Source organism: Neomonachus schauinslandi, chromosome 2 (assembly GCF_002201575.2).
Source record: "Neomonachus schauinslandi chromosome 2, ASM220157v2, whole genome shotgun sequence".
In the NCBI taxonomy this organism is placed as follows: Eukaryota; Metazoa; Chordata; class Mammalia; order Carnivora; family Phocidae; genus Neomonachus; species Neomonachus schauinslandi.
Window position 1 is genome coordinate 131,425,668 of NC_058404.1, and position 26,760 is coordinate 131,452,427.

Here is a 26,760-nt window from a genome sequence, read left to right on the forward strand (position 1 = left end):
TTTTATGGTTTCAGATCTCACTTTTAGGTCCTTAACCCATTTTGAGCAGGGTTCTTTGTTTATTTTATTTTATTTTATTTTACTTTATTTGTACAGTATAAGAAATTGATCCAGTTTCATTCTTTTGCATGTTGCTGTCCAGTTTTCCCAAGACCATTTGTTGAAGAGCTGGTCTTTTCCCTATTGTATATTCTTGGCCTCCTTTGTTGTAGATTAATTGACCATAAAATTATGGGTTTATTTCTGGACTCACTACCCTGTTCCATTAATGTATGTGTGTATTTTGTGATCCTTGATATGATTTCAATCTTCTTAAATTTATTGAGACTTGTTTGGTGACCCAACATGTGTTCTATCCTGGAGAATCTTCACTTGAGAAGTATGTGTATTCTGCTTCTGGATGAAATGTTCTGTATATATTAGGTGCATCTGGTCTAATGTGTCATTTAAGGCCACTGTTTCCTTATTTTTCTGTCTGGGTAATCTATCCATTGATATAAATTGGGTGTTAAGGTTACCTACTATTATTGCTGTTAATATTTCCCTTTAGGTCTGTTAATATTTGCTTTATATATTTAGGTGCTCCTATGGTGAGTACAGAAATGTTTACAAATGTTATATCCTCTTGTTGTTTTGACCCCTTTATAATTATTAGAATCCTTTGTCTTTTATTAGTCTTTTTTCAAAAGTCTATTTTCTCTGATACAACTATAGCTACACCAGCTTTCCATTTGTTTCCACTTGCATGGAACATCTTTTTCCATCCCTTCACTTTCAGTCTGTATGTCTCCTTAAATCTGAAGTGAGCCTCTTGTATGCTCCTTATAGATGAGTGATGTGGTTTTTTGTTTTTTTTAATTCATTTAACCATTCTGTATCTTTGTATTGGAGAATTTAGTTGGTTTATATTTGAAGTAGTTATCAATAGGTATGTGCTTATTGCCATTTTGCTTTCTTGTTACTAGTTAGCACCTTTTCAGCTCCAAGAAGTCCTTGTAATATGTTTTGTAAGGCTGAAAGAGTGATGATGAGTTCCTTTAGGTCTCACTTGTCTGAAAAACTCTTAATCACTTTCAGTTCTGAATGATAGCTTTTCCAGTAGAGTATTTTTAGTTAGAAGTTTTGTTTTGTTTTCCTTTCAGCACTTTGAATATATCATGCCACCTTCTCCTGGCCTGCAAAGTTTCTGCTGAAAAATCATCTGATAGCTTTAGGAAGGTTCCCTTGTATGTGATAAGTTGTTTTACCTTTGCTACTTTTAAGATTCTCTTTAACATTTAATATTTTAATTATAGTGTGTCTTGGTGTAGATCTCTTTGGGTTTATTTTATCTGGAACTCCTATGCTTCTTGAACCTGAATTTCTGTTTTGTTCCCCAGGTTAAGGAAGCTTTCAACCATTATTTCTTCAAATAAGTTTTCTGCCCCCTTTCTTTTTCTTCTCCTTCTGGGTCCTTTATAATGCAGATGTTGTTCTGCTTGATGTACCATAGGTCCCTTCAGCTATCTTCCTTTTTAAAAATTCTTTTTCCTTTTTTCAGCTCTGTTTGGGTGATTTTTGGTGCCCTGTCATTCAGGTCAATGATCCACGCCTCTACTTAATCTAGTCTGCTGTTGAACCCCTTTAGTGTATTTTTCAGTTCAACTATTGTATTGTTCTGCTCTGTGACTTCTGTTTCATATTTTTGCCATGTTTTCTGTCTCTTTGTTGAAGTTCTATGTTCTTCCATTCTTCTCCCAAGTTTTATAAACATCTTTATGACTATTGCTTTGAACTCTTTATCAGGTAGACTTTTTTTTTAATCTCCATTTCATTAAGGTCTTTTTCTGAGGGTTTATCTTGTTCTTTTGGAGCATATTCCTCTGCCTCCTCATTCCATTTGAGTTTAGGCAAAATGGGTACCTCTCCTGGTCTTGAAGGACTTGCCATGTGTAGGATTTGACCCATGGGGTCCAGGTGTGCATTACCCCTGGCTTCTAGAGCCAGGTGCTCAAAGGATGTCCCATGTGTGGGCTGCATACACCTGCAGCTTTGGCGGGGTCACTGCTGTGGCGTGGGGGAGCTGGGGTGTTTGCCCAGCCAGCTGTGATGGGGCTGCAGTTGTGGCACAAGGGGCAGGACATTCACTTAGTTGGCTGTCATGGTGCTGTGGCAGCAGTGTACATACCAGCGGTAGCAGGTTAGAGAGAGAGAGTACCAAGGTGACACCCACCATCACTGGCACAACTAAGGTAGAATAATGCAAAAATGGCACCTGTCGGGACACCTGGGTGGCTCAAATAGTTAAGCGTCTGCCTTCGGCTCAGGTCATGATCCCAGGGTCCTGGGATCGAGCCCTGCATCAGGCTCCCTGCTTGGCGGGGAGCCTGCTTCTCCCTCTGCCTCTGCTGTTCCCTCTGCTTGCGTTCTCTCGTTCTCTCTATCAGATCAATTAAAAAAAAAAAAAGAAAAAAAAATGGCACCTGCCAGTGCCTCCATCCCCAGGGAGTTGCAGTAGGTTCCTGTCTCCCCAGCAGATGCTTTAAGATTAGCAGTGGATGTAGGCACTATTGAAACTGCTATTTGTGCGCTGGGTCTTGGAGCAAGTGGGCCCGCATACACACCCATTGAGAGGGGGCTGTCCATTCCCTGCAGCTCTGTGGTTCTTCTGCATGTAAGCCCTCTTGGTTTTCAAGGCCAGTTGTTTTGGCAGCCTATCTCTCCATTGTAGATCCCAAGAGCTGGGGTGCCTGATGTGGGACACAAACTCCTTGGTTCTCAGGAAAAAGCTACATATTTTTGAGATCCCTCTTTATTGTGGTTGCTATGCCTGTGGTGAGTTTTTTCTGTGTGTGTGAGACCATGTCTCTGCCTCTCCTGCCCATCTCAGTGTGCTGCTTTTATACTTTGTTATGCAGGTGCTGTTCCACTGTTTTTCAGGTCTTTTTCAGAGGAAATTTTTCCGTATGTAGCTGTAGATTGGTTGCATCTGTGGGAGGAGATGTGTTTGGGATCTTCTGTCACCATCTTGAATGCTTATTTTCCTATCACAGTCTCTTAATTGTTTTCTATGAAATTTTCTCAACTTTATTTTCCAACCTCATTTTTAAAATTTTAGTTTTATATTGTTAATATCCAAACTATTAGTGCTATTTCTTTTTCAAAGCACTCTATTCTTTTTTCATAGCATCCTATTCCTAATCCTATCTTTCTGAGAATACTAACAAGGGTTTGTTTTTGTTTAAGTTTTCTTTTCCCTGTATTTGTTTTGTCTGTGGGATTTCGTGCATCTCTTCATGTAAACATAAGTGGTCTTGGCTATCGTGATTTAAGAAAAACATTTGTGTATGGGGACAAAGGTGTACTTTGCTTTAGGAGGATTAGATAGTGGGTATAGATGGAGGGAAATGTAACCTATTTGATTTGGGGACCCACAAATGTCTCTATGTGGACATGTTTTTCTTTTCAGCCGTTGTGTTCCTCAAGAGCAGGGAAGTAGGAAGTATGCTAATGGGCCCTTTCTTAGCAGATTTTCACTAGTCCTCACATTTTCAACTGTTGTCCTTGCTCTAGCCCTTGGCTATCTCTGGCATGCAAGAATCCATTAACAGTATCCAAAGACTAAGCCTCACCCGTCCTGCCTGACCACATGCTTGCCTGGATGCACAGGGTGGTGGAGGGCTCCTCTGAGCCTGAAAGGTTTTAGAACAGACAGGGTTTTTCAGTCACTTGGATTCACTTCCCAAGTCTTTGAAATATCTGCCTCTCTCTTCTCTGCTCTTCTTTTTTGTCCTTGGGTGCTTATACTTTTTAAACATCTTACTGTCATTTTAGTGGATTCTGGGGAAGAAGATTTAATTAGATAAACACAAGTGATCAACCCTTCTCTTGAAATGGATGTTCTCCCTTTCCTTTTTCCCCCCCTGTACTTGATTTTAAATGGAACAGAATTTTATAGTAGCAGCTGTGCAAACAATATGTGAGAGTTAAGAGCCTGTGAATTTTAGCTTATGAGAATTTGATAATTTAGACAGCAACTGTTTTTTTTTTTTAAGGAAGCCACCCTAATAATAGGGTCATTTTAATCAGTACAATGCCTAATTGTAAAGAAATCTAATTTAATAAACTGAGTTGTGCTTAAGATTGAGTTATGTTTTTCTTCATTACATGAGGAATTCACCAGAGTAAGTTTGAGTTAAGCCTGTCTTTTATCCATACTATGTATCATAATGCCATTTTTATTGTTGGAGTTTAGCTGAGTAATTTTGCCTTGCAAATTTTTTTTTTTAAGATTTTATTTATTTGACAGAGAGAGACACAGCGAGAGAGGGAACACAAGCAGGGGGAGTGGGAGAGGGAGAAGCAGGCTTCCCACCGAGCAGGGAGCCCGATGCGGGGCTCGATCCCAGGACCCTGGGACCATGACCTGAGCCAAAGGCAGACGCTTAACCACTGAGCCACCCAGGCGCCCCTGCCTTGCAAATTTAAAAATACCATGCATTTCTTGGCTAGTTATAATACTGGTTATTAAGTAATCACTCTTTGGATAGTATGAGCTCCATAGGAAGAATACGACATACTTCCTTCCCTGGGTTAATTCCTTCTTACTGAGAAATTCCTTTTCTTTTGAAATTATTCAACCCCAGAATCCACTAAAAGGACAGTAAGATGTTTAAAAAGTATAAGCAACCAAGGCCAAAAAAGAACAGCCAAGAAGAGAGAGGCAAATATTTCAAAGACTTGGGAAGTGAATCCAAGTGACTGAAAAACCCTGTCTGTTCTAAAACCTTTCAGGCTCTGTTTCTATGAAAAACAGAATCATTATACTAAACTCCGTATTTAACCCCTTTCCATTTCCAGTATATGCCTCTTAGGTTTTTCTATAAGCAATGCCAAATATATAAATTATTCTGTTTTTCTGGGTAGACCTAAAGCCAGTAAAGAGTTCAAGGTTGCTACCTGCATATCTGCCCAAGAAGCCAGTTAGTCAAATGTGCAAAACCTCCACTGGAATAAATTGGACTCCATACATTTGATGACATTCCTGTTGGTTCTACTTCCCTCCAGATCCCTGTGACAGGAAAATATTATTTGTGTTTATAACCCCCCATGATCTCTAAGATTGTAGATCCTGATAACTAGATCAAGATCTTTTGTTTCCCGAGCCCATGTATAAATCTTTATTTTCCTTTTTGGCCCTAGGAGATAGCATTGAGTAGTGAGTGGGATTATGCAAACTTGGATGGAGAGGCCATGGTTGAGCAGTTAATCTGCATTAGAACAACTGGTTGTAAAGTGTGTGTGTGTGTGTGTGTGTGTGTGTGTGTTGATGGCTTGTATCTTTTAAAAAATTCTTTCATTGTTATTTTAGTGAGGTATTAGAAAAGTAGATAAGCTTATCTTTAACCAGAAGGTCTCCTCTGACTTTCTTTTTCTTATACTTGATTTTAAAGCCAACAGAATTTCCTTAGAACAAATTTATTGAGATACAACTTATACACCATAAAATTGCCCCTTTTAAAGTATATAATTCAGTGGTTTTTAGTATTTTCAGAACACAATCATCATGACTATTTAGTTTTAGAACATTTTTATCACTCCAGAAGAAAAAGAAACTCCAAACCCATTAGCAGATACTCCCATTCCTTCCTCTACATCTCTCCCACTTCTCGCAGCCCTAGGCATACACTAATCTTTCGGGCTACATAGATTTGCCTGGACTTAGGAACATTTCATGTAAATAGAGTCACACAATATGTGGTCTTTTGTGACTGACCTTTTGCACTTAGCATGTGTTTCAAGGTTCATCCATGTTGGAACATCAGTACTTTGTTCCTTTTTATGGCTGATTAATACTCTGTTGTATGAATATAGCACCTTTGCCCATTGATGGACATTGGGTTGTTTTTACCTTTTGGCTATTAAGAATCCTGTTATGAACATTTATGTACACGTTTTTGTAGGGACATATGTTTTCATTTCTCTTGGGTATCTACCTAGGAGTGGAATTGCTGGGTCATAGGGTGACATTGTTTAACATTTTAAGGAACAGTTTTCCAAAATAGCTGTCCTATTTTCCATTCCCATCAGCAATGAATGAAGGTTTAAAATTTCTACATCCTTGCCAACACCTATTATTGTCTGTGTTTTTAGTTATTCTTGTAGTACAGGGAATAGAATTTTTAATAGTAGAAAGATTATGGGCTTGAAGAGGAAAAACAGAGAGGAGACCAGCTGCTTAAAGGCCAAGATGATAATGTCTGTTAGGGATTTTTAGAATGAATTGTTAATTGAATGAAAACCTCAGTTAATTCTATATTTTTCACTAACGTTTTTATGTGAAGAGTATCTTAATTGAGCTGGAAGAGAAATACAACAGCTAGTAAATGAATTTTTAATATATATAAGTATATATTTATATGTATTAATATTTATATGTATAATTTGTATTAGTAGAAAATCAACTCATGTAAAATAATGAAAGTTTAAAGAATATCAATTTGAAGGGATGACAAATGATTAGCTTGCTAGTCACCTAAAGCTCTGCCCCAAAGCTGTTAAGCTGTATTCTCAATACCAGTATTTTGCTAAACCCATGGAAATAATCAACCTTTACACTGAGTCCATAAACAATTTGAGGACTTACCGGAGAAAGAGGCAACATTCAAAAGAGGCTTAAAAACTCTGGGTTTGATGGTTTATCTCATATGACACCAGATAAGTCCGTTACAGCTGAGCATTTAATCACTAGTCTTTTGGAGGGTGGGAAACTGGTGGTAAAGTGATTCCCATTGAGATTATACACTTACTGTACTTTGCCCATTTAATATAGCACTAGATTTATGGAAAGAGCCAAGTTTGTTAGCTGGGATATTGCCAATATTGTTCAAGATTAGCATATTATATTGTGGAGGCTCCCCTTCCAAAATGCTATGATTGTTTTTTCTATCCTCCTGTGTACTGACATTCCCACATAAACAGGTTCTTTAGCTGGTAAATACTTGTTTCTAATATCTAGCCTAGATAGGAGCTCCCAGTTTTGACTTCAGATAGGCTATTTCATGTGTTTCTTTTTCTTTCTTTTTTTTTTTTTTTAAAGATTTTATGTATTTATTTGACAGAGACAGACACAGCGAGAGAAGGAACACAAGCAGGGGGAGTGGGAGAGGGAGAAGCAGGCTTCCCGCCGAGCAGGGCGCCCGATGCGGGCTCGATCCCAGAACCCTGGGATCATGACCTGAGCCAAAGGCAGACACTTAACCAACTGAGCCACCCAGGCGCCCCTGTTTCATGTATTTCTTACATTTTTATCTATGCCAGTCTTCCCCCATTAGCAAGCATTTAGCACTCAGTAAATGCCCACAGAATAGACTTGATGACACACTATTTAGGTATCACTGGGAGTATTATGGGACTGAAATGTAAAGTTATCATCTAATTCTTTTTTCATCCCGCAGGCCTTGCCTTTACGTGACGGCTCATTCTGGGAGCCGGGAGTTGAGTGTAGATATTGGCTAATTTGGTAATAAATACACCTCTGCATTTGTAGAATCTAATCAGAATAAGATTTGTAGTTTCATTAATGTCTAAGAATAGACTGTAATTTATTAAATTTTATTAGTTACTTTATCATCCTGTCCTTTCAGAAATTTGTGTAAGGCTTTGAGAACTTTGTCATGGGCAAGGGTTGCAAGAGAGCTGTAAACATATAACCTTTCCTTTTATATAGAAATATACCAATTCCATTAACCAGAAAATATAATTATGTTCTTTAGGTAAGCTTCTCCTCACTCTAAAGAAGTGATTCCATTCCTGGGGTATGAAATGCAGCGGTAAAACCTAGTCTAATCCAGTGTAGCTGGCATTTTATGATTATTTTTCCCCATTCTTTGCAACTGCATATTTAGAAAGAAATACAATTCGGGTGCCTGGTGGCAGTCAGTTGGTTAAGCGACTGCCTTCAGCTCAGGTCATGATCCTGGAGTCCCTGGATCGAGTCCCACATCGGGCTCCCTGCTCGGCAGGGAATCTGCTTCTCCCTCTCCCACTCCCCGTTTGTGTTCCCTTTCTCGCTGTGTCTTTCTCTGTCAAATAAATAAATAAAATCTTAAAAAAAAAAAAAAAAAAGAAATACAATTCATGTTTTGTTCTCATGTATTCTACAAAGCATTTTGTGCCCAGACATTCATGGAGGTTTTTATTAAAACGTTCCCCCACACGCACCTCAGGACCTTAAGAAGCTATAATTTATCATAAATGAATTAACATTCCCACCTCCACCACTTACCAATTTTGCTTGTTCATTTGTTGATTCAGGAAACATTTGTTAAACATTTACATGTACGAGACAGTGTGGTAGTTGCTCTATGATAATAACAGTGACAATATCTAACTTTGTTAGAGTGCACTGATCAGATCACATGCTCTGAGATCAGACTGCCACATACGAGTTGCAGCTTGGCTACTTGGTAACTGTGTGAACGTGGACAAGTTAATTAATCTCTTTCAGTCTAGTCCTCTCTAACTGGAGATATATTAGGCTCCTATTGTTGCTGTGACAGATTTCCACAAATTTAGTGGTTTAAAAACCACACAAATTATCTCAGTATTCTATGGGTGAGAAGTTTGTGGGCTCAGCTGGTGTCTCTCCTCCAGGTTCACAAGGCCAAAGTCAAGGTGTTGGTCAGCCTGGGTTCTTATCTGAAGGTTCCAGGGGAGAAGCTGCTTCCATGCTCACTTGGATCCTTGGCACTTTTCCATTCCATATAGTTGTAAGGCCAAGATCCCTGTTTCCTTGCTAGCTTCTTCTTGGCTTTAAGAGGCTGTCCCCATGCTCAGGCTTGTGACCTTTCTTCATCTTCAAAGTCAGCAACAGCTTATTGTTCTATCTAACAGATTAGCAAGTTTTCATAAATCCTTTGTGAGGCTTAATGAGGAAATAAAAAGCTACTTCGATAAATCTGGCGCCATGAGGCTAAATATTTTGGTTCTTTTAATGTTGACCTTCTCATTGGCTCTGAGATATATCATGGTAGAGATTAGCATTTTGCCTGTTTTTTTTTTTTTTTTTTTTTTTCTTGGGGCTAAGGTTGTAAGTACAGTATAACTTCATGGCCACTGAAAAATCAGAGCACGTGACAAGCACCAGGATAAATGTCCAGATTAGAGTTAAGTGCCATCCTGTGATATAGGTTCAGCATTGCTGATTATGATCATAATCTTTTCTTAATGAGAACAAATACTTGTCACATGGTTCAATGTTTGCTACTTAATCTGGAATGCAGAAGTTTTTATGGTATAGTCTTTAAGTGCTGAGTAGTTTTCTCTGTATACTATATATACTGTGCTTGTTTTATTTTTGTGTTTTAGCTTGAGAAATGGGTGAAATTTAGCCAACAACAAATGAAAGCTTTCAAGAAAACTTGTATAATTTGAAGTGGCTCTTTTCACTAGTGGAGAAAGTTCTTGTCCTAGGAAAAGATTAATGTTAAGGAAAATGATGACTTTCAATTATTAACCATTACTCCATCTGCAAAGTTTTCTTAAACCTTTTGGCTCATAAATTATAATGTATTCTAATTTTTATTCGATTTTAATTCTAGAAATAACTAAGTTTAAACAGTTAAAATATTTTTTTTTAAAGATTTTATTTGAGGGGCGCCTGGGTGGCTCAGTTGTTAAGCGTCTGCCTTCGGCTCAGGTCATGATCCCAGATCCTGGGATCGAGCCCCACATCTGACTCCCTTCTCCAGGAGGAGCCTGCTTCTCCCACTCCCCCTGCTTGTGTTCCCTCTCTCGCCATGTCTCTCTCTGTCAAATAAATAAAATCTTAAAAAAAAAAAAAAAAAGATTTTCTTTGAGAAAGAGAGCAAAAGAGAGCACAAGTGGGAGGGAGGAGGAGGCTCCCCACTGAGCAGGGAGCGGGAGGAGGGGCTGGATCCCAGGACCCTGAGATCATGACCTGAGCGGAAGGCAGACAGATGCTTAACCACTTGAGCCACCCAGGTGCCCCAACAGTTAAAATATTTTAATACAACTGCAGAGGTACATTTCACTTCTGTTTCAGAGACCATTCTGTGGAATTTCATTGCTGAATATCCTTATCCTCTGACCACCAAATGACACTTTTGTTATCATTTGAATACTCTGATCCCCTTCCTACTTAACACTTCAGCTCAGCTAGTTGTGTAAATGGACTAAAGTATTTATTTCTTCAAGATATATTTGGAATATAGATGTCTCTTTATTTGTATACTAGTTTGTGTTACTATCTGTGTATCTTAAAAGTGTGTATCAGTCTATTAAAACTATCACTTTTTATATGCAAGGCATTTAAAAGATGTTTAAACCTCAGCCTCCAACCAACTCTGAATGAGCTTACATTTGCTGGTTTGTGGATTTTTTTAACTGCCAATAAACATCAAATATTTTCTCAATGAGGCCTTGCTGACAATCTTATTTATACTGTAATCACCACCCTCACCCCGACTGGTGCTCTGAATTCTGTTTTTATTGCTTAAGGTCGCACCTACTAGAATATAAGTTCCCTGAGGGCAGGGATTTCTGTTTGTGTTTTCTGATATATCCCAAATGCTTAGAATCGTGCCAGGCACAGAATAGCCACTCAGTAAATATTTGTTGAATGACTGAATGTGTATTCCATGCATGCATTTTTCATATATAAAACAAACAACTTCCATGTGTAAAACAGACAAGATACAAACTATATCCAGAATTGGCCCCTGCCTTACCATCTCACTGTGATCAACCTGCTCCAGGCAACCAGCCTCTCTCTCTGGGACTGGCCTCTCCCAGCTCAGCCCCCGGCTTTCCACTGCACCCCCTACAGTCCAGATTCAACACAGCAACCAGAGTGGTCCTTTTTTTTTTTTTTTTCTGGTGCAACATTAAAATTGTTTTATTATGCAAACTACATTTAATATATGTTCTCTATCTTCCCAAACTAGAGTAAAACCCTTTGAGGATAGAGGCCATGTATCATTTTTTTTTATTATGTTATGTTAATCACCATACATCATTAGTTTTTGATGTAGTGTTCCATGATTCATTATTTGCGTGTAACACCCAGTGCTCCATGCAGTATGTGCCCTCTTTAATACCCATCACCAGAGTGTTCCTTTTAACAATCTCATAGCTCAAAACCCTCGCTCAGGGTTGAAGGGGAGGGAACAAGGTTTATAATAAGACTGTAATGATCTTCCCTAGCTCTTTCCTCCACTGTCTCCTGTTTTCATTTCCTGCCACTCTCCCAACACTTTGCCTTCACCCTTGCCATTTCTACTGCTTAGCATGCGCTCCCCCCTTTCCTTCAGCTCTCTGCTTAATTGTCGCCATGTCAGAGGGGCCTTCCCAGATCATGCTGAGTGAACGTTCCCACCCCCATATCACTCTGCTTTATTCCTCATTGTCCTGCCTTATATTTCTTCAGAGCATTTATGTTACCACTCACATATATATTATTAGACTACTGCCTGTCTCTCCCATTATATTATAACTTTTATAAAAGTTTGTTTGCAGTGCTGTATCCCTAGAGAATGCCAGACACACAGAAAGCATGTGATAAATATCACACATAGCATAAGTATAATGAATAAATGTTCACAAAAATAGAAGCGTTGCTTGCTTTTTTAATAATATGAGACCTTGAAGCCATTGTAATTACCAATATCAATGCAAGAACATGAATGGCAAGGCAGTGTTTATTATATTTAGGTATCAGCAAATCAAAAAATAATGCAAGCAATAATAAAGTAATTATTATAAGCTTTTGCTCTCAGGCATCAAAAGGCACATTTATACCAATACTGCTTCCCCTCCAACCACCCCTGCCCCCACTTGCTGTGCTAGGCAACCTCTAGAAGCCTCTTTAAATTTTTTTAAACATTTTTTTTAAAGATTTTATTTATTGAGAGAGAGTGAGAGGGAGAGAGACAGAAAGAAAGAGAACAGAGGGAGAGGGAGAAGCAGACTCCCCACCAAGCAGAGAGCCTGATGCAGGACTCAATCCCAGGACCCTGAGATCATGACCTGAGCTGAAGGCAGATGCTTAATGGACTGAGCCACCCAGGCGCCCCTAGCAGCCTCTTTTAAAGGTGTTGAGCAATTATTCTCATGTATTGGAAATCTTGTCTATAAGATTGCTGCAGGCTGAGTGTAGCAGTGATATTTATTCTCAGTATGTTAACACATAATTAGTAGGAAAAGATGCAACAAGAAATGTTATGCTAATAAATCAAGGTCTTTACTGCACTGTCAGTATATTTGAACAGAGTTGGGAGGTAAATTATGAATATTCAGGGTTCAAAGTGAGCGTGTTGCCGTTATAACCTCTGAGGTAGAGAACACTGACATACTCGCTTAGTGAGTCAATCACTGAATCTGTCTTCCATCGTAGGAAACAGAAGATACTTTTTCCTCAACTACTTTTTCTTTTTGAGAACATATTTGTTGATTCTGCCATTCATGCTCTAAAGGAATTATGTTGTTTTTTTAAGTTTGAGATTTTCTGAATGTATCTGTCTCCCTTCCTATTGTCAGTTTTATTTCCTGGGAAAATTATTTATCATATTTCAAAAATTGGAAATAAATGATGAAAGTGCTCCCGCTCTTTCAAAGATGTTATTGTCATAAACTCATAACTGTTTTCTTTTTTTTGTTTTTTAATTTTATTTATTTGTTTGAGAGAGAGAGATAGTGAGAGATAGTGAGAGCAGGAACACAAGCGGGGGGAGTGGGAGAGGGAGAAGCAGGCTTCCCGCAGAGCAGGGAGCCGGATGTGGGACTTGATCCCAGGACCCTGGGATCATGACCTGAGCCGAAGGCAGACGCTTAACAACTGAGCCACCCAGGCGCCCCACTCATAACTGTTTTCAATATTTGTTTTTATTCAATCTGGTGTCTTCACACATTGCTGGCCTTAGGATTTGAGGTTTCATTTCAGAGCCAGAAGACGAATGGCCCATTATCAAGGCTGTTGGAATGCTGTTGCCTGTATCCTTAAATGCTGGAATTAAACCACAGTTTTAAACAGACAGTACACACCCGTGAAAACATCCAGATTCACTTTGGATTAGTCACTGTAAGAAAATTAAAAAGACAAAGTAGAATTCATTTTCTTATAGATCATATTTATTTCTAACCATAAAGGTATGAGAAATGGGTAGTTTTAAGTTTTTACTCCAAACTTAATTATTTCCATTTCTTACATAGTCAACATCATAATTCAGTGGAAAATAATGCCATCATAAGCAACACACCACATGTTTTTAGGGATTATCAAAGTATTTGTATATGATTTCTCTTTTTAAAGTAATTTAATGTGAAAATTTTCTAATATCAAGAAAACTTTTTCCATAAACCTTGTATAGATTATTGGATCACATTGTTGGTGATCTGTGAGAAATAATTACTCCAATCATATATAGAATGTTCTGCAAAACGATTTTAACAATTATTGAAGTCTACACATTTTTGGCATTGCTGTTTTTGGCAGCATCCCTTATTCTAGCGTTCAAAAGGGTGAAATGGACTCATATTAAAAGCATTTCATTAAAACCTCAGTGTTCTCATAAAACCAAATTAATGAAGGTAAAGTAAAAGAAGTTACTCTGTTTAACAAGTAGTTACATAATGCTTACCATGTGTCAACCTCTCTGTTTTAAGTACTTTGCAAATTGAAACTCTTAATCCTCATCACAACCCTATGAGGTAGTTAGTATTTCCATTTATAAATGAGGAAATGGTTTAGTATAGAGTCCAAGGTCACACAGGTGGCAGGTGGCAGAACCAGGATCCTAACCCAGAAAGTGACTCCTGAGCCTACCTTCCTAATCCTTGCTCTGCAGCCACTCAGCAGTTTCTGTGACTTTCTGCATGTTTTCTGGATTTTCATTCCTTCCACGGCCTAATGCTATGCATAAATTTTGTACCACTGACAAATCCACTTCCTTTGTGTCACATTTGCCTCACTTTACTGTTTCTTATTCACTTGACTGGCTAAAGCAGCTGACCTATGTAAATTAAGGAATCCAATGTATATTAGTAGTAACTGGATTAAGTTTTCATTGCCTTAGACATGTGCCTAAAAGGACTGTATTTAGATATTGACAAAACACAAAAATCTTTGAGAATTGAAGGAAACTTTTCATATGTCTGAATTTTGGCTCACTGTAAGATATTTTTGGTTTTTGTATGAGAAGCACATATCAAATTCTAAACTCTGACATGGGAGAGATAAAAAGCTATATAGAAATTAAAAGTTTCCAGGCGCCTGGGTGGCTCAGTTGGTTAGGCGACTGCCTTCAGCTCAGGTCATGATCCAGGGTCCTGGGATCGAGTCCCACATCGGGCTCCCTGCTCTGCGGGGAGCCTGCTTCTCCCTCTCCCACTCCCCCTGCTTGTGTTCCCTCTCTCACTGTGTCTCTCTCTGTCAAATAAATAAATAAAATCTTTAAAAAAAAAAAATTAAAAGTTTCCTTCATTTTTCTCTAGCTACGGATTTCCTGACAACTAAGTTGAGTCTTGTTCATGATGACCCAGGAATGTCTCTTGTATTAAATTTTATTCAACTAAGAGATTCTTGTTTTTAACCAACTTGAAGACAGTAATCAAATGGGAGGCTCCACTATGGATAAAAAGCCAACCTTTACCTTAATTTTGGGTAAGGAACACACAGAAGTGAAATATGAACCCATTTTATGCACTGAGTAAAGGTCATGATTTTCAGGATGTCTTGAATAAGTTAGTAAATCTTTAACATTAAAAAAAGTTAAATGCTCAAAAATCAAAGAAAAGGCAAAACTGCCCCCCCTCTTTTTCCAATGGCTGATTTAAGTCTTCAGGAATTTTTTCCTGAATAAAATGTTAGACCTTATTATGCCTCTGTGCTTTTGTTTTTGTTACTGTGAAATATGCCTGAGAGCATTTTTTATCCTTTTTCTTTCCAGATGACAGAAATGATGCTCAGGAGAGTAGTTTAAGAGACTTAATAGAAGAGCTGCCAGACACCCACTACTGCCTCCTCAAGTACCTGTGCCGGTTCTTGACAAAAGTAGCCAAGCACCATGTGCAGAATCGCATGAATGTCCACAACCTCGCCACTGTATTTGGGCCAAATTGCTTTCAGTAAGTTAGTGGAGTTTTGCCGTTAATATTACATGCCACTTTTTCTTTATCGCTGCCTGAAATTACTTGGGTTGTAGAATCGTATTTCAGACTGAAAAGTCAACCAATTTATGGTGGAGGAGTTCTAGCTTGCTATTGGGCATTTTATCCTTGTTTTTCATCCCAATGTTGAATAAGGCAGATAACGCATTCTCATGAAAACCACAATTTATAATATTTCCAGCAACCTTATATAAAATTCTGGAAATAAGTTTTACTTTCACTAAAAAGGGCATTTAAAAATTTTTAATCTGAAACATTGATTAGCAGAAAGGGAAGGAGTATAATATATTGCATAATTTTTTAAATTGATAAAATCATTGCTAATAGAAAAATACAGGCTCAGTATGTCAGTGACAGGAAAATTAGCCTTTGCTACATTTGTTTTCTAGGAATTAACTAGACTAGAAATAAACTTGTCTCCTTGGCGGGTGCTATAGCAGAATTTTTGTAAAACTTCATATTTCCTTTTCCTTGTTAATTCCTTAATTGTTGATATGTGAAACATGATTTTGCAATCCAGGGACTTTTCTTTTAACTCTCCTATTAACCTACTAATCTCCACTGATATCAAACACATTTCTTCTAGTTATAAGGACAGAGAAAGAATATACTCACACTTTAAAAGCTCTCATAAATTCTCAGCAATTTTTTAAATAGTGTATCTGCTTATACACTCAGTTCATCTGTAGACTCATTCATCAGCCCAGAACTAGTAATATTACAGTTCTCAGAATAACTGTCCAAATATAAACTCTGGCTTAGATCACGGTGAGTCCAGGGTTCCAGGACATTCACAGCCTATGGCCGGAAGTTCTACCTTTAAAAAAAAAAAATAGAGCGAGGAGAGCGCATGCGAGTGCATGTGCGCATATGCACGCGAGGGTGGGTGGGGCAGAGGAAGAGAATCTTCAAGTAGTCTCCCTGCTCAGCACACAGCCCTCTGCAGGCTCAATCTCCAGATCCCTGAGATCATAACCTGAGCTGAAACCAAGAGTCAGACGCTTACCCGACTGAGCGTGCCCCAAGAAGTTCTACCTTAATAACTATTCCCATTGTAACCTTAGAGATTTAAAATTTTTTTAATTTTTTTTTTTTTAAGATTTTATTTGTCAGAGAGAGAGAGAGAGGAGCACAAGCAGGGGGAGTGGCAGGCAGAGGGAGAAGCAGGCTCCCCGCTGAGCAAGGAACCTGATGTGGGACTCGATCCCAGGACCCTGGGACCATGACCTAAGGTGAAGGCAGACGCTTAGCTGAATGAGCCACCCAGGTGTCCTGAGATTTAAATTTTAAATAGTAGCATTTCATAGGATATGTTAGGGTCTCATGAATAAATATCTCAAACATAGGCTCCACTGACTTTTTACTCACGAACTTTGTGTTAACGAAATAAGCTGTATTTATTCTTTTTACTCCTACGTTCAGAATAAACCTTTGGTGATTTACATGTAAGAAATGAAGATAAGTGGAAAACTGTTCAGTCATTTTGAAACCCTAGATTCTAAGAGAGGTGAAAGCAAATTTTTATTTTTTTAATATTTATTTGTCAGAGAGAGAGAGACAGAGAGCACAAGCAGGGGAAGTGGCACACAGAGGGAGAAGCAGGCTCCCCACTGAGCAAGGAGCCAATGTGGGACTTGATCCCAGGACCCTGGGATCATGACCTGAGCTGAAGTCAGACGCTTAACCAACTGAGCCACCCGGGTGCACCTGGAGCACTTATTTTATAACACACAGATTCATACTTTGTTGCTGACTTACTGGATTGGGCTTGATCTGGAATTTCTGGTAACCTGCTTCAATCAAATATCAAATAAGTGATGAGTTTTTATTATAGGCTCTACTAATTAGTATAGCTTCTAAGCTTCTTGTATTGTGGTAAAATATACATAACAAAATTTACCGTTTTACCATTTTTAAGTGTACAGTTCAGTGGCATTAAGTACATGTACATTGTTGTGATCGACTTGGTACGTATTTCTAAACTTACAAATATAGAAGTTGCCACTAGGTACTTTTCACATTGAAATAGAGTATAATTCAAAAAAAAAAGAAAAAAGAAATAGAGTATAATTCTTAAAACAGCTGTTTATTGAGCTCTTACCAAGTACTATACTGTCTCATTTATCTGATTGATTCTAAAGAGGCAGAAGTGGTTTATGTTGTCCTTGAAGTTCCTCAGTTTAGGTTAAGGAAAAGCAGACACTTCAACTCCAGTGACCTCACTTAGCTTTCCACTGATCATCTTTATCACATGTATGGACTATGATTCAAGGATAATTCTCACATGAACCACAAAAAGACGAACAAAGGAAATGCTTTTCTTAATACGTAAGATGACTATATTGCCTTAGTCAGTAGATGAGGAAACTTTTTTTTTTTTAATAAGGGAACATCCTCATGAAATAATGTTAACTTTTGAAAGAACATAAAATTTCAGATGTAAAAAGGTATTGGCTATGAAATGTATAATCATAAAATGGAAGAATATGCACCAACAACAGATGAATGTTTGGTGCTCTGAATGCTGGGCTTTTGGGTGGCTCTTTAATTATAGGTTTTCAACATGTAATTCCAGTTATAGGTTTATTAAATTTAGATGATCATGTAATATTATCATTGTAAATACTCAAATAATATAGAGGTATATAGGATAAAAATAAAGTATCCCCCATTAGTACCTCCCACACCAACCTCTCCTTCCTAGGGATAAAATCCATAACCACTAGGTAGATATCCTTCCTAATTTCTGAACACAGCCATAGATGTTTATTTTTTAAATATAAGTCTGATCATGATATATATATTATGAAGCTTGTTTTTTTTTTACAGTACCACTGGAACTTTTAATATCACTCTTATATACCTCATTCTTTAATATTTTGAATACTATGAATTTTCCCTAACTCGGTTAATTTTCCCCATACTGATAAGCACTGAGGTGTCAATTCTTATAGATTAAGACAGAGATGCAGTGAACGTATTGAATGTTGTAACTCTTTATGTACATCTGCAACTATTTCTCTAGAATAGATAACCTAGAAGTGGAATTGCTTGGCTGAGGAGTTTATGCATTTTAAAATTAATGTGTGGTGCCCTTCATGAGGCTGTAACAATTTATATGATTCTACCATTGGTGTTTAGAATACTCATTTCCCTGTAAGCTTGCTATACTGAGTGTTAACACATATTTAAATACTTGTTGATCTAATGGGAAAAAATGCTCTCCTAATTGTGAGGTTGTGTATATTTTAGACTTATGTGGTAGGTGGCATTATATTTGTGTTTCTCTGTAGTTTCTGCTTCTGTCTTATGATTGCTTTTTACTTTATTTTATATTTATGGCTCTTCTTGCTTTGTAGGAGTTCTTAGGTTTTCTAAAAACTAATCCTTTGCTGAAAAAAAAATGTAGAACTTCATTCCTATTATGTTTGCCTTTTAGCTTTATGGTGATTTATTAAATTTTTAAAATTTTTAATTCACTTAAATTTGTCAACTCTTCCCCTTTCTTTTTATCGGGATTTGTATCTTGCTTAATAATAAATCTGAATACTATTTCTTGCTTAGTAATATTGTCTTAATAATAACAAAGGTATTACAATATATATTCTTCTTCTGTTATATTTATAGCTTTTTTATGATTAACTTTACACTTTTATCTAGAATTTATCATGTGTCATGTATAGATTCAGTTTGATTTTCTTCAGATAGCTAATTGTTGCCAAATAATACACTGAGCAGCATTATCTCTTTGCTAATTTACAGTGCCAACTCTATCACATATTAACTTTGCACACATACCTGAGTTTGTTTCTGGCTTTTAGATGGCTCATTCTTGTGCTCCTTTATTTTTCCATCAAATTTTCTCTTTCAGAGGAATTTTGGAATTTCCCTGGTAAGTGGTAGCTCATTTTTTTTTTTTTAAGATTTTATTTATTTATTTGAGAGAGAAAGAGAGCAGGAACAGGGAGGAGAGGCAGAGGGAGAAGCAGGTTCCCTGCTGAGCAGGGAGCCCGATGCAGGACTCAATCCCAGGACCCTGAGATTATGGCCTGAGCCGAAGGCAAATGCTTAACCAACTGAGCCACCCAGGCACCCTGGTATCTCATTGTTTTGATTTGCATTTCCCACATGTTGAATATCTTTTCATGTACTTATTGGCCATTTATATATTTCTGGAGAAATGTCTGTTCAGATTCTCTACCCATATTTTAATCAGATTTTCTTTATCATTGAGTTATAAGAGTCTTTCATAATTTTGGATATAAATCCCTTATTAAATATAGGATATGCAAATACTTTCTCTCATTCTGAGTTGCCTTTTCATTTCCTTTTTTTTAGATTTTAATTCCAATATAGTCAACATACAGTGTTATATTAGTTTCAGGTGTACAGTGTGGTGATTCAGCAATTCTATTACTCAGTTTTCATCAGAATAAGTGTACTCTCAATCCCCTTCACTTATTTCACCCATATCCCCACCTACCTCCCCTCTGGTAACCATCAATTTGTTCTCTGTAGTTAAAAGTCTATTCTTTTGGTTGTCTCTTTTTTCCTTTGTTCATTTCTTTTGTTTCTTAAAGTCCACATTTGAGCAGAATTATATGGTATTTCTCTGACTGATATATCTCACTTAGCGTTATACTCTCTAGATCTATGCATGTTGTTGTCAATGGCAAGATTTCATTCTTTTATGGCTAAATAATCCATTGTGTGTGTGTGTACATACACACACACACACACACACTACATCTTCTTTATCCATTCATCATTGATGGACACAGGCTACTTTCCTAATTTGGCTATTGTAAATAATGCTGCAATAAATATAGGGGTGCATGTATCCCTTTGAATTAGTGTTTCATATTCTTCAGATAAATAGCCAGTAGTGCAATTACGGGATCATAGGCTAGTTCTGTTTTTGATTTTTTGAAGAACTTCCATACTCTCTTCTACAGTGGCTGCACTAGTTTGCATTTTCACCAGCAGTGCACAATTGCTTCTTTTTCTCCACATCCTCACCAACACTTGTTGTTTCCTGAGTTTTTTATTTTAGCCATTCTGAAAGGTGTAAGGTGATATCACATTGTGGTTTTGATTTACGTTTCCATGATGGTGAGTGATGAACATGTTTTCATGTGTTTGTTGGCCATTTGTATGTCCTTTGGAGAAATGTCTATTCATGTCTTCTGTCCCTTTTTTAATTGGATTGTTTTTTGGATGTTGAGTTGTATCAGTTCTTTATATATTTTGGATACTAACCCCATATCAGATATGTCATTTGCAAATATCTTCTCCCATTCAGTAGGTTGCCTTTTAGTTTTGCTGGTTGTTTCCTTTGCTGTTCAGAAGTTTTTATTTCCATATAGTCCCAATAGTTTATTTTTGCTTCTGTTTTCCTTGCCTCAGGAGACATATCTAGAAAAATGTTGCTACAGCCGAAGTCAGAGAAATTACTGCCTGTGATTCTTCCAGGATTTTTATGGTTTTAGGTCTCATGTCCTCAATTCATTTTGAATTTATTTTTGTGTATGGTGTAAGAAAGAGATCCAGTTTCATTCCTTTGCATGTTTACCCAAAACCATTTGTGGAAGAGACTATTATTTTCCCATTGCATGTTCTTTCCTGCTTTGCTGAAGATTAATTGACCATGTAATTGTGGGTGTATTTCTGGATTTTCTATTCCGTTCTACTGATCTATGTGTCTGTTTTTGTACCAGTACCATATCAGTTTTGGTTACTATAGCTTTGTAGTATAACTTGAAGTCTGGAATTGTGATACCTCCAGCTTTCTTTTTCAAGATTGCTCTGGCTATTTGGCTGCTTTTGTGGTTCCATACAAATTTTAGGATTTTTTTGTTCTACTTCTGTGAAAAATGCTGTTGGTATTTTGATAAGGATTGCATTAAATCTATAGATTGCTTTGAGAAGTATGGACATTTTAACAGTGTTCTTCCAACCCAGGAGCATGGAATATCTTTCCATTTGTTTGTGTCATTTTCAGTTTCTTTCATCAGTGTTTTATAGTTTTCAGAGTACAGGTCTTTCCCTTCTTTGGTTAAGTTTATTCCTATTTTATTATTTTGGTGCAATTGTAAATGGGATTTTTTTTCTCAATTTCTCTTTCTGCTGCTTCATTATTAGTGTATAGAAAAGCAACAGATTTCTGTACATTGATTTTTGTATCCTGCAACCTTACTGAATTCATTTATCATTCTGGTAGTTTTTTTGTTGAAGTCTTTAGGGTTTTTTATATATAGTATCATGTCAGCTGCAAATAGTGAAAGTTTAACTTCTTCCTTACCAACTTGGATGCCTTTTATTTCTTTTCCTGGTTTGATTGTTCTGGCTAGGACTTCCAGTACTATGTTGAATAAAAGTGGTGAAAGTGGACATTCTTGTCTTATTCCTGACCTTAGGAGAAAAATCTGTTTTTCCCCATTGAGTATGATGTTAACTGTAGGTTTTTCATATATGATCTTCAATATGTTGAGATATGTTCCCTCGGAACCTACTTTGTTGAGGATTTTTATCATGAATGATGTTGTACCTTGTCAAGTGCTTTTTCCATATCAAATGAAATGACCATATGGTTTTTATCCTTTCTCTTATTGCTGTGATGTATCACATTGATTGATTTGTGAATATTGCCCCCCAAGAATAAATTCCACTTGATCATGGTGAATGATTTTTTTTAATGTATTGTTGGATTGGTTTGCTAATATTTTGCGGAAGATTTTTGCATCTGTGTTCATGAAAGATACTGGCCTGTAGTTTTCTTTTTTTGTAGTGTCTTCATCTGGTTTTGATATCAGGGTAATGCTGGCCTTTTAGAATGAATTTGGAAGATTTCCTTCCTCTTCCATTTTTTACAATAGTTTGAGAAGAATAGGTATTAACTCTTCTTTAAATGTTTGGTAGAACTTGTTTGTGAGGCCGTGTGGTCCTGGGCTTTTGTTTGTTGGGAGTTTTTCAATTACTGATTCAATTTCACTGCTAGTAACCCGTCTGTTCAAATTTTCTATTTTTTCTGATTCAGTTTTGGGAGGTTATATATTTCTAGGAGTTTAACCATTTCTCCTAGTTTGTCCAATTTGTTGGCACATAATTTTTCATAATACTCTCTTTCAATCCTTTGCAATTCTGTGGTATCAGTTGTTTCTACTCTTTTATTGTGATTTTGTTTGAGTCCTTTTTTTTTTTTTTTTTTTTTTTTTTTTTTTTTTATGAATCTGGTAAAGGCTTATCAATTTTGTTTTTCTTTTCAAAGAACCAGCTCCTGGGTGCCTGGGTGGCTCAGTCAGTTAAGCATCTGCCTTTGGCTCAGGTCATGATCCCAGGGTCCTGGGATCGAGTCCCACATTGGGCTCCTTGCTCAGGGGGGAGTCTGCTTCTCCCTCTGCCCCCTCCCCACTCGTTCTCTCAATCTCTCTCTCTCTCTCAAATAAATAAAATCTTAAAAAAAAAAAAAAAGAACCAGCTCCTAGTTTCATTGATCTCTTCTATTATTTTGGTGTTTTGTTTTTTGTTTTTCAATTTTTTTTTTTTTTTTTTTTTAGTTTCTATTTCATTTATTTCTGCTCTAATCTTTATTATTTCCTTCCTTCTGCTGATTAGGGGTATTGTTGTTTTTCTAGCTTCTTTAGGTATAAAGTTAAGTTGTTTGAGATTTTTCTTGCTTCTTGAGGTAGGCCTGTATTGCTACAAACTTCCCTCTTAGAACAGCTTTTGCTGTATCCTAAAGATTTCAGACACAACAAAGTTGTGTTTTCATTTTCATTTATCTCCATATGCTTTTTAATTTCTTCTTTGACTTCTTGGTTGACCCATTCATTACTTAGTAGCATGTTCTTTAACCTCCATGTATTTGTGCTCTTTCCAGATTTTTTCTTGTGGTTGATTTCTAATATCATGGTATTGTGGTCAGAAAAGATGCATGGTATGTCTTTGATCTTTTTGAATGTGTTCAGACTTGTTTTGTGGCCTAATATGTGATCTCTTCTGGAGAATGTTCCATGTGCACTTGAAAATAATGTGTATTAAAAAAAAAAGAAAGAAAATAATGTGTATTCTGCTGTTTCAGGACGGATTTTTTGGGGGGAGGGAATGTTTTGAATATATCTGTTACATCTACCTGGTTCATTCAAAGCCACAGCTTCCTTGTTAATTTTCTATTTGGACAACCTAGGCATTGACCTAAGTGGGGTGTTAATGTCCCTTACTGTTATTGTATTACTATCAAGTAGTTCCTTTATGTTTGTTATTAACTCCTTTATGTGTTTGAGTGTTCTCATGTTTAGTGCATAAATACTTACAGCAGTTATATCTTCTTGTTGGATTGTTCCCTTTATGGTTATACAGTGACATGTCTTGTGACAGTCTTTGTTTTAAAGTCTGTTTCATCCAATATAAGTATTGCTACTCTGGCTTTCTTTTGACATCCTTTTGCATGATATATGTTTCTTCATCCCCTCACTTACAATCTGTAGGTGTCTTTAGGTCTCAAATGAGTCTCTTCTAGGCAGCATGTAGATGGTCTTGTTTTTTTATCCATTTTGGTCACCCTATGTTTCTTGATTGGAGCATTTAGTCCATTTACATTCAAAGTAATTACTGATAGTATGTTTTTATTGCCATTTTGTTACTTGTTTTATGGTTGATTTTGTAGTTTTTCTCTGTTCCTTTCTTCCCTTGTGCTCTCATTATTTGGCTTTTTAGTGATATACTTGATTTCTTAATTTTATTCTTTGCATATCTATTACTGGTTTTTGATTTGTGGTTACCATTGATTTGTATATAACATCTTTTGCATATAGCAGTGTTTTAAGTTGATGGTCATTTAAGTTTGAAACTGTTCTTTACTCCTCCCCTGACCATGTTTTAGATATATAGTGTCATACTTTACCTCCTTTTATTTTGTGAGTCCCTTGACGGATTTTTATAAATATAAGTACTCCTTTTGTGCTTCCTACTTTTCTTGTTGGTATGTATGGTCTTTCCTTTCTATCCAAAGAGTCCCCTTTAACACTTCTTGTAGGGCTGGTGTGGTGATAATGAATGTCTTTAACTATTAGCTGGGAAACTCTTTATCTCTGCTTTTATTCTGAATGATAGACTTGCTGAATAGAGTATTTTTTGCCTGCAGGTTTTTTCCTTTCAGCACTTTGAATATATCGTCCCACTCCCTTTCAGCTGATAGCCTTATGGGGTTTCCTTCGTATGTAACTGTTTTCTTTTCTCTTGCTGCTTTTAAAATTCTCTCTCTATCACTACTTTTTGCCATTTTAATTACTATATTTCTCGGTATGGACCTCCTTGGGTTGTTTTTGTTGGGAGATCTCTATGTCTCCTGGATCTGGATTTCTGTTGCCTTCCTCGGATTTGAGAAGTTTTCAACTATTATTTCTTAAAATAAATTTTCTGCCCCATATTCTCTTCTGAGATCCTTGTAATGTGCATGTTATTACACTTGATGGTGTTGCTGAGTTCCCTCAGTCTATTCTCATTTCATAATTTTTATTCTCTCACCTGCTCAGCTTAATTACTTTCCATTCCTCTGTCCTCTAGGTTGCTGATTCATTCTGCTTCCTCTAATCTACTCTTTATTCCATCTAGTGTATTTTTAGTTTTATTGTGTTCTTCATCTCTGATCGATTCTTTCTTATCTCTTTGTTAAGGGTCTCACTGATGTCCTGCAGTCTTTTCCCAAGTCCAGTGAGTATTTTATGATCATTACTTTAAATTCTCTATCAGGCAAATTACTTATCTCCATTTTGTCTGGTTGTCTTGCTGTAATTTTGTTCTGTTCTTTCATTTAGAACATATTCCTCTGTCTCCTCGTTTTGTCTAACTCTCTGGGTCTGTTTCTGTGTGTTAGAAAAGTCAGCTATGTCTCCTGCTCTTGAAAGTAATGGCCTTAGGAAGAAGAGGTCCTGCTCTGCAATGCAGTATCCCCCCATTCACTAGAACCTGGCACCTGAGGGGTGTCTCCTATGTGTGTTTATTGTACCCTGTTATTGGGGCTCAGCTGCTTTTTCGTTTGTCAGAGATGCAGTAACACCAAACTGCAGGGTGCTTTGCCTGAATTTTCCTCTGGGAAGGTTTCATTGGTAGGCAGGGCTGCAGTCAGACCAGATGTCTGCCTCCAGCCTACTGCTGGAGCCAGTCTCACTGGTGTGTATGGTTATCTTTCCCTCTCCCTGGGGCAGGAGTCCCTTTGAAGTAGTGCTGGCCCCTGTAAGGGCTGCTTGCACACTGCCTAGCTTATGACACCACTTTGGATGGACTCTGGCCAAGAGCATATTGGAGGGGGCGTATCCACAACATGAGTTGGGGCAGGACTCACAGTGTTAGCAAGGTTTGCAGCTGGTCCTCTTCAAGAGGGGACCTGCTATTGCCAGAACCAAGGTCAGTCAGGTTGGTGCAGGTGGATCCACAAAGTGATGTGGGGAGAGGCATGGAATTAGCACGGTTTGCGCTGATTTTCTGTGGGAGGGGACCTGCTATGCAGGGACTGAGGTAAGCCTGGCAGGAGGGGGCGGGGGAGGCATGGTGTTAGCAAGTTAGGTAGCTAATATAGGCATCATGGTGGTTTCTGCAGGTAGCTGTGTGTTTATGCTGGGGGTCAGGGGAGGGAAATGGTACCTGTCAACTCCTTTGCTCCTGGAGGAGTCTCCCATTGATCTCTGTCCCTCCAGGACTCCCTCTGAGATTAGTAAACAACTCTCCCTCCCAAATGTCCCACGTGTTTTTCAAACTGCTGCTTCTATGCTGTATCTCTGTAGGGTCTTTCTGTGCTGTCTTCTTGAGGGTGGAGACTCATTTCCTCTTGCCCTCCTGGCTTTCCCAGAGGGAGCCTGTTGACTTTTAAAATTCCAGGTTTTAAGTCCCACTGGTTGTAAGAAGTCATGAAATTTGGCCCCATGCGTGTTCTCTGGTGTGAGGGTCTGTTTCTCTCCCCTCTTCACATTAGTGTCCTCCCTCCAGAGGACAGTCCTTTGGGTCCATTTAGCTCTAGACCCTATCTCTGCCCTTTCTACCCTCTTTAATATAGCCTCTTCTCTACATTTAGTTATGGAGTTAATTCTGCCAGGCTTCAGGTCATTTTCTGGGTTACTTACACTGATCTAAGTGTTATCTAATTATAACTGTGGTATGAGGTGAGGTAAGCGTCCTCCTACTCAGTCATCTGCCAGCAATCCCCTACTATTTTCTTTTCTTTATTGTGTGTTTTTAAGCATGATTTTTAAAATTTTGATGATGTTCAGTATATTGATTTTTTTTTTCTGTTGCTTATGCTTTGGTGTTGCATCTAAGAAGGTTTTGCCTAACTTATGAAAGATACTTTCTCCGAGAGGTTTATAGTTTTAACTTTTCTCATTATGAAGTTCACTTCAAGTTCATTTTTGTGCCATGTAAGGAAGGAATCCAATTTCATTCCTTTGCATGTGATGTGCAGTTATCCCAGTACCATTTCTTGAAAGTACTATTTTTCCCATTGAATTATCTTAGTCTTTTTGAAAATTAATGGACTATGATTGCCAGGGTTTATTTTTAGACTCTCAATTTTATTCCATTGATCTCTATAAATCTATACTT

At 37.5% G+C, this 26,760-nt stretch overlaps 1 protein-coding gene across 1 annotated transcript in view; it reads left to right on the plus strand.

The window, feature by feature from the left end:
* The window catches only part of FAM13A (family with sequence similarity 13 member A), a 336,606-nt gene that overhangs the window by 43,681 nt on the left and 266,165 nt on the right, over positions 1-26,760 (plus strand). The window contains exon 6 of the mRNA XM_044913092.1: positions 14,946-15,123. Within this exon, the coding sequence (XP_044769027.1) occupies positions 14,946-15,123 (178 nt within the window). The remainder of the gene's footprint in view (positions 1-14,945; positions 15,124-26,760) is intronic.